This window comes from Sebastes umbrosus, chromosome 23, assembly GCF_015220745.1.
Source record: "Sebastes umbrosus isolate fSebUmb1 chromosome 23, fSebUmb1.pri, whole genome shotgun sequence".
Lineage (NCBI taxonomy): Eukaryota > Metazoa > Chordata > Actinopteri > Perciformes > Sebastidae > Sebastes > Sebastes umbrosus.
The window spans coordinates 12,821,372-12,830,429 of NC_051291.1; the positions used below are offsets into that span (position 1 = coordinate 12,821,372).

At 35.2% G+C, this 9,058-nt stretch overlaps 1 protein-coding gene across 6 annotated transcripts; it reads left to right on the forward strand.

The window, feature by feature from the left end:
* Positions 1-3,721: 3,721 nt before the first annotated feature.
* On the forward strand, positions 3,722-8,094 carry LOC119483101. Of its 6 annotated transcripts, none has more exons than XM_037761150.1 (4): positions 3,722-3,989; positions 5,364-5,467; positions 5,549-6,040; positions 7,092-8,094. In XM_037761150.1, exons 1-4 carry the CDS (start codon positions 3,961-3,963, stop codon positions 7,451-7,453), a joined length of 987 nt encoding a protein of 328 aa, XP_037617078.1. In that variant the 5' UTR covers positions 3,722-3,960; the 3' UTR covers positions 7,454-8,094. The 6 variants fall into 6 exon arrangements, with proteins under 6 accessions (XP_037617078.1, XP_037617079.1, XP_037617076.1 ...); XM_037761151.1 differs by having other exon boundaries at positions 5,373-5,467; XM_037761152.1 differs by having other exon boundaries at positions 3,946-4,068; positions 5,362-5,467.
* The last annotated feature ends 964 nt before the right edge of the window (positions 8,095-9,058 follow it).

Here is a 9,058-nt window from a genome sequence, read left to right on the forward strand (position 1 = left end):
AAGTTTGTACACAAAAGCCAAACCATTGAAATTAAAGCTGGACTAATACATATTTGTATATTAACAATTGATCATGTGTTATGTAAAAGTGTTACATCACCTGACTTTGCAGTTCCCGTTGTGTTTTAGCATCTTTCAGCTCATTGTTTTGACAAAGTTAGCGACTAGCTGGTGAACATAGTGGAGCATTTAGTAAGTATAGATCGCCATGGCATTGTTTATCATTTTGTTTCATTGACTAACTGCTACTATTTAGAGTTGAGGAAGCGCTTACACGGATAGCAGAGATGATCTACTGGTAGAACGGCAAGCAGGTTTCTCAAAACCAGGTTAATAAAGGCTTATACATGTGTCTGAAACAAGGATATTATATTTACATGTGCAACATGTAACCAGGATTCCAAAAATGCGGCCACAACTGGGATATTAATGTGCATAAAATAAATTCTAATATTATACTAGATACTTACTGCACTCATACCAAAGGTCAAACATAAAAAAGAAGAAATGGAAAATATAAAGTGGAACGGGGGAAGGTGCAAATGACTGCAGGGAAAAGAGAAGAAAAAAAAGAGAAAGTGAGTGAATGACCTAAAACTGCCTCGGTTGCCTGTATGTGAAAGAATGGAAAGACCTGATCACAACTGCGACGACCATTTTACAGTCACCTACACAAAAAAACACTGTCATGACAACCGCGGCTCACATTTAACAGCAAACCACACTGAGATGAGCTGATGGCGATGTTGGAAAAGACATTTTTGTGGTTTTAAAGCCACAATGAACATACAGAAACATACTGTATATGTAAAGCTTAATGGAAATAACATGAATCTGTAAACTCATGCTTTGTTCAAACACTCATGACTTTGTTTTAATGTCAAGTGGAAATCCAAAGTTTGAAATAATGCTAAATGCATCAGGCTGAAGAGCTAGAACAAGATGATACATAGTGTAAATGTGACGCTGTTAGACCGTGTAGAATAAGATGTTTTTCTCTATCTTAAAGCTACTTAAGCGGAATTCAAATTGGGGAAAACTGGAGTTTAAAGAACACATCAGGGATAAAAATGCATAAACACTCTTGAAACAGGTTGATGACAGTTTGCTGGTTGGAAGTGGAAACCACTGAGCCGTCTAAATGTAGACAACGTGACACATCAGGATGTTTCCAGCAGCTAAGAGGGAATTTCCTGGTTGAGATGATTTAAAACAACTGTAAACATCAGGTTTTGCGGTCAGCATCTCAGGATGAAATTGCAATTTTGAAGTAAAGAACGGAAATGGATGAAGACAAGGCAATTCAATATATGATTATGTAATAAACTTTATATATATATCACTTTTCAAAATTGCAGTTATGTGCTTTACAATAAGACAAATGAAAAGAAAGCACATCAGATAAAACTAAATAAATAAAAAGCTTTATGAACCAGGTGTAACTAAGTACATTTACTCAAGCACTTAAGTACAATTCTGAGGTATTTATACTTCTACTTCACTACATTTTAGAGGAAAGTATGGTACTTTTTACTCCACTACATATATCTGATTGCTAGATACTTTGCAGATAAATATTTAAAAACCTGCTTTTACTAAAGTAAAGTTTTAAATGCAGGACTTTTACTTGTAACAAAGTATTGTGGTATATCTACTTTTACTTAAGTAATCTAAATACTTATTTTTTCCACCAGTGGATGAAGGCGTGAATAACAGTTTCCAGGTATTTGGTGGATAGGAACAGTCTAATATTTTGAAATATAAGATAATAAACAGGATTGAACCGTTAGATTTGGTGTGTTTGTGTAAACTGAGGCTGCCGTCAAAGATGACACCGAGATTCCTACAATGTGGGGTTACACAATGAGACGATATGAGAATGAGGTATTTCTTATCACAATTATTTGGAGGGAATTTGGAAAAAGTCCATGTATGAATATAATAAAGGCAGTTTTGATGGGCTTCAATTTTCTTGAAGTGGTTTGCAGGGTCACAGCTTAGATGAATTAGAGTAGTTTGAGGAAAGCGGGCAGCTGAAAAAAGGTAATTATAATGACGATAATGGATAATAAATCGCTGGAATGTATTCATTTTTGCAAAATGACTTTTACCTAATTATAAACATTTCTCTAGGGGTGTATTTAAACTTAGAAATTATGAACACCATGAAGCTTAAGTCACTTTAGAAGACATCAAATCCTCTGAAATTCATAGAAATATCAATTATATAAAATGAATCCTACATATTCATTCATCAAAGTGCTCCACACACTGAAGTAGTGAAGTTATCATCTCTCTGTGTTAGTCTCTGGCTCCATCTTGTGTCACTGAAACGTCTTGCAGTTGTTTGATTAGTAGGTCAGAACAAATACAGGCCTATGTCATGACCTTCTAACGTTTCCCTTTTTAGATGAAGCAGCAGCTCAGTCTGACCTTATCATGTTATTGTCAAGGTCAATAGCTTGTTCTGGGTATGAGGTCATTTGAACTGTCAATAAATAGTCAAACAAATCCAGAGATAAGCTCTGTTTAATCTGCGGTAGGGTGTGTAAGATATAGCACTATCTCTGTATTGGTATGTTTTGAGGAAAAGGGTCAGATGTGGAATTTATAATAATTGATGAACAAAACACAGTAGTGTCGAAACTTTTACAATCCTTTTTTAGAAGGCTTTCATTTGAAATATTGGATGAACTTGCTGTTTGAGATATTTTGATAGCGTGGTGTTTCTATGGATACCATCACATATTGGAATCAAAGGAAATTAATTAGCAGATACATTTGCAAAGGAAACCACAAAAAAAACCCACATTGATTAAATTTAGTATGATTTTTTTTCTTTTTTTTTTTTTTTTTTAATCTTTAAATTTCAACATTAATTAGGTGGAGACTTCAAATAAGCCAAGTGGGTTTGCTGCCTCTTTTTGCACTGTATATTTTTTGTGTCGATAGATAGATAGATAGATAGATAGATAGATAGATAGTAACTAACTTTATTGATTCCGAGGGATATTCAAGTTTCTAGCATCACAGTAAGGCTGTAAAAAAGTTAGTAGTGCAAAGTACAAAAAAATATGCCAGATATAAAAAATACAAGGAGATGAAGAAAACTGTTAAAACTGAATATAGTGCAGGGTAACTGCTGTGATACACGACTATTAAAAAAGTGAATATAGTGCAAAGGAGACTGTTAAAAATTAATATAGTGCAGGGTAACTCCAGTAGCTTAGTCTATGAAAGTGCACTGTGTGCATTATGTGCACAATAGATAAAATATATATATATAAATAGACACAATCACTACAAAATACAATTATTATTATTATTATTATTATCATTATTATTATTATATGAGGATTATCTTATCATACTTGATTTTGTTTGTCTGTTTCCTTAACAAAAAAAAGATGAAAATGTTTTCCTGTACATATGTATACACAATGTTTTTATATATTAGTCTATGTGTATTCTTAAATTGTGCAAAAAAAAATATGTAAAGCAAGTAATTAAGCACAGATTCAAGTGAAATGTGGCAGAATTGAATTTTAATGAGTTTATTCATTTTTAAATAATAATTAATAAATTGATTTATTTTATTTATTTAAATGTATTAATTTACATTAGTGTTATAGTGTCTTAAATGAACTGTCCTGATCCACAATGAACCAGTTGGTGGCGACAATAAACAATAAAATCACACCAAAAAGAAGCACGACGACCCCGGTGTTGTGTCGAATACTGTTACCGTGTCAATATGTCCCCCCCCCACTTCCACCCAGACCTGAACCAATCCTTACCACCTGATGGGGGCGCTGTCACTTTACCAGGAAGGAGACGCAGAAGACACTGGCACAGCAGCAGGTGATCTCACCGACTCCGACCGAGCAAAGTCCTCTTTTCTTCAGGCTCCAGAGGGGGGCCAGAGGACCAGAGCACCGCCCACCGCTCTATTCACCCTGCATGATGGGAAACCTGCTGTTCTCCACCGGGTAACAGAACCATATGATGCTGTGATATACTGCTGCTTGTGTGTGACATGTCTTGCGGAACTTGCATGAGCAAAAAAAAAAAAAAGGTAGGCTGCTTGATAACTGCGCTACATCCTCCTAAAGTCCTTATTTTAATGAGCATGACAGTCCAGGTGCACCGGTGTAAAGGGAACTAGTGTTATAAAGCGCTGCACAGACCAGCTGCGCTTCTAGGAGCTTAATCTTCCGTTTTATTTCCCAGACAAGATGGAGACCCGTGAATGCATCATGGATGTTGATGTAGGCCTGTGTGGGATGTACTATATTCTCCTCCTCAAACTGTGCCCTTATTTAAGTTATCACACAGAACCATGGGTGACATGTCAACCACAATATTGTATTGCTATAGTATGTAGAAATAAATATAAAGTGAGGCTAATACAAATAGAAGTAAAGGATGAATAATAATAATAGTAGTAATAATAATAATAATATAGGCCTAATACAAATAGAAGAAAAGGAATAATAATATTATTATTATTATTATTATTGATAATAATAATAATATAGGCCTAATACAAATAGAAGAAAAGGATGAATACCTATAATAGTAATATAATAATAATAATAATAATTTAGGCCTAATACAAATAGAAGAAAAGGATGAATACCTATAATAGTAATATAATAATAATAATAATAATTTAGGCCTAATACAAATAGAAGAAAAGGATGAATAATAATATATGCGTAACACAAATAGAAGGAAATGATGAATAATAATAATGTAGGCCTAATCATAAGAAAAGGATGAATAATAATAATGTAGGCTTAATACAAATAGAAGAAAAGGATGAATAATAATATTTGTGTAATACAAATAGAAGAAAAGGATGAATAATAATAATGTAGGCTTAATACAAATAGAAGAAAAGGATGAATAATAATATTTGTGTAATACAAATAGAAGAAAAGGATGAATAATAATAATGTAGGCTTAATTCAAATAGAAGAAAAGGATGAATAATAATAATAATATATGTGTAATACAAATAGAAGAAAAGGATGAATAATAATAATGTAGGCCTAATACAAATAGAAGAAAAGGATGAATAATAATAATATAGGCCTAATACAAATAGAAGAAAAGGATGAATAATAATAGCGTTTGTGGACAATGTTTTTACAAAATAAAAGGTAATTACCATGACATGTTTGTTTTTTTTCATCCAATACTTATATTATCTAATAATAACTGCATTTTTTTGCATTATTTTGGGTCTCAGGAGGATATACTGTATGGTGAAATCTTCAGTTAAAGCTATAACTTATTATCCATTTCAGTCTTCTCTGTCAGAGTGTGTGAATAACATGTTTTCCTGTGATTTGTTCCAATTTCTTCAGGAGTGACACAGCCATGTGTGAACAGGACAATGGAGGGAGGTTTATCACCAGGAAGGTCAGCAATGGCCTGACTTATTATTACGCTACGTTCTCAGGGTCGGATGGCAGGGAAGAGACATTATGTGCTGCCAAAAACTCTCAAACCTCAACTGCACTTTGCCCCATCTCACTTTCAGCTCTGCCCCACAGCCACTCCGCTTCCTCCTCCTTCTCCTCCTCCGCAGATCCTTCCTCCTCACCTCTGCTCTCAGATTCACCGTCACACACATCTGCCTCCTCCCCAAACCAATCAGATCCTGCATCCACTTCCCGTCCTCTTCTCCTTTTCTTCTCCTGGCTCGGCGCCCGGCCGGCTGCGGTGGCCAAGTACAGGGACCTTTATCTGGACCGCGGCATGGACGTCCTCCTGGTCCAGAGCAACGCCCTGCACTTCCTGTGGCCTCGATGGGGGCTCGACTACGGGTTGGAGGTCCTGAAGGTTCTGGAAGAGCCTCAGTTCTCAGGGAGGCCGGTGCTGGTCCACGCCACCTCCATCGGCGGTTACACTTTCACCCAGACGCTCACCCACATAGCTCAGGGGCAGGAACAACATGCAGGCCTGGCCCAGAGGGTGATAGGACACGTCTATGACAGCTTGGTGGCTGGCAGTCTGGAGCACATGGCGATAGGTAAATGAGTGTGGTTCACCTCAGGTTACTTTTGGCGGTTCGGATATGTATGTCAGGTCTTTAAATAATTCGCCAGCCAGCTGACCGACTGCTCCAGTTTGTCAGGAGTCCAGGAAGTATTTGTGGCAGCTCGTTTCTAACCTGCCACAGGATAGTGCCTGCAATGGTTTAAACATTCATCACTTCATATTTATAAGGCTGTATCTAAAGATTTGTATTTTTAATTATTGGTTAATCTATTTTTTTTGTTATAATTTAGTGTTGGCCTGCCCCTTCTTTAGTTTAATTTAGTTTAGTTTATAATTAGAAGGGACAGTGCTAATTAATAAATATACATGGTATAAAAAAATGCCAGAATTAGTCAAAAGTCTATTTTTCATCTGTTGTCCCTTTCCAAGGTGTTACAGAAAGCCTCCTAAAATACATCAAGGACATGCAGTTTAAAAGTCTTCCTAAATACCTCAGAGCAAAAATTTAAAATATTGCATGCAGTTTAAATGTTGGATGAAATTCTGCAAATTTATTCGGCGACCCTAATAAAATCTCCTGCGACCCAGTCTTTGGGAATGACTATTTTAGGGCATATTTAACACAGAGACATTAAACACATATTTTTTAGATTCAGTATGACTTACTCTGTCGCAGGATATCATTATCTCTGATGTCCATCATGAATAAACGTCCAAAAAAAATCATGCTTCTTATAAATAACTCTTGAATTTGCCTGAGAATCGTCACATTTTTAAGTTTACTTCGGTATCAAGGTAACCCAGTGAGAGTTGTCTGTTCAACTATGGGTACATTGCACACAGGAACTGCTAATAGCTAATTCGGCATACTTTTAATGGTACCAATTTGCCAAAATGTAAACAAATATAGGCCTTAAGTTTTATCCCTCACTGAATCCATAGCAACTCTATACTCCATAAAGCAATTTTGAAGTTTTGTACCCAGTCCTTTGCAGTAATGTGTTGTGTCAATATGTAATTGTACTCTTAATTTTGAAACATTAACCCCTCTTTATTATTTACTGTCTCTTGTTTTTATTCAGGCCTTGGCAGGACCCTGGTGCCACGCTTAGAGAGCTTTGTCAAAAACGTCGCCATGTTTTACTTCTGGCTCTTCAAAACCCACACGGCAGACGTCTACAACGACTGCATCCAGGTGTTCCACAACAGCCCGATTACGGCGCCGGCCCTCTTCTTCTACAGTGAAAACGACGCCCTGTGCGACCCGGCCGCCATGGAAAAGATAATTGACCTCTGGAGGAAGAGGGGCGTGACCGTGGAGAGCAGGAAATGGAAGGAATCGAAACATGCGGCCCACATGCGATGCCACCCAGAGGACTACCTCTGTATGCTGGAGAAATACTTGAACTCGCTCGCCATTCCCTCGCTCAAAGCAAAAATGTAAACTGTTGCGGGCGTAAAGGTTTAGTTTGATTGATATTTAAAACTGTAAAGCGCTTTATGATTTCAAAGACCAGCATGAGTAACAGTGGAGTTTAACATTGTTATCTCTCCCTGTAAGCCTTCTCAGTTGTTTGTCTTTTGATTTGAAGCAAGGTTACATTTAAAGCGATATGCACTATTTGATAAGTACTGTAGAAGCCTTCGTCATGTGATGCTTGCTTTGCACATGAGGTGTTCTCTATTGAGCTGTTGTTGTTGCACCTTAATACCAGAGATCTGTTGTTTGCACAATAGATGTAATAAAACTATAAGAGCTCAAATGTGAAATGCATTGTTCCTAACCTCTGATTTTTAATCTTTGCTCTATTTGTTTCAGCAGAAAAGCACCAATGTACATAAACCGCTTACATCGGATTTACATGCATGTGCATGGTGGGATTTAGTTTGTTCATGAGGGTGAACTGTGGAGGACCACAAGAGTCACAGAAATAGTAATAAAGCATTTAATTGATTAATAACTAATTGTACAATTTAAACAGGCGTTAATACTTTTGTTTTCAAATAAATTAATTAATATATGAATAGATGGACAAAATTCTAAGTAATCCATTATTTGACATGTTAATGAGCAATAAAAAGAAGGATTATAAAAAATAATTTACAAATGAAATATTAATCTATCAATAAACAGTTCTAATCAAAAAAGGGATTTTAAAATAGAGAGGCTAAATGGAGACACTAAATGACTAACCCGACAGCTTGCATTTTAGTAAAAGCAGCAGGGAAATGCTAATGCAAATGAGAAAGGAAGTTGCCCTTTTGAATGCCTGATAGAAATCTGTATTCTTAATTCAATTTGTAAATGCAGTTATTTATCTCTCTTTTTCAACTGCATTTTCAAATATATTTTAAAGTCCAATTTATGAATTAATTAAAGTATTTTTAAATGCTGAACTTATTGAGTGTTTTGTGTTTTTAATTTGAATTATTTATTGATTGTTTAATATAAATTTTTTTTATACAAGTCTTCTTTTTTTTGCTCATTAAAATGTCAAATAATGAATTACTTTTTAATTTAGTCCATTTATTCATAGATAAATAATTTGTAAACATGTATTAATTTCTATTTATTTTTTTTCAAATTCAGATTTACAAACAATATGGCTCATAGATCATTGCATTAGAGTAAAAGGACACGGTACATACAGAACAAGAACAGATAAAATATGTAAAATTATACATGAAAATAATAATAAATTAAATTAAGGGCTGTACTTGTAATTCATATTCTTCTATTATGCTAAGAAGTTTCAATGCATTTTTGTTTTTCATGACTTTGAGGGCTTTTATGTTAGAAAGAAACTCAGAATGAAACACATTAAACCTATAGGTTTCACTTTCATATACTTGGCTTTGTGCAAATAAAATTTGTTATCATTTCTATTTTTATTTTACAATTAGTTATGAATCATTAAAATGCTTTATTGCTATTACTGTGACTCTTGTGGTCCTCCACTGTAAACAGGACAGGATACAAACAATTTTGAGCAGGCATGCTGTAGGGCACCTAAAGGCAAAAATGGCCTAAAAAAGGTGAAGTTTGAAG

Bases quoted from the DNA above. Each gene is read 5' to 3' on its own strand.
- LOC119483101 (XM_037761147.1), top strand. From the start codon at position 3,961: ATGATGGGAAACCTGCTGTTCTCCACCGG. The intron at 3,990-5,363 runs GTAACAGAACCA...GATTTGTTCCAA, and splicing joins AACCTGCTGTTCTCCACCGG to TTTCTTCAGGAGTGACACAG. The intron at 6,041-7,091 runs GTAAATGAGTGT...GTTTTTATTCAG, and splicing joins TCTGGAGCACATGGCGATAG to GCCTTGGCAGGACCCTGGTG.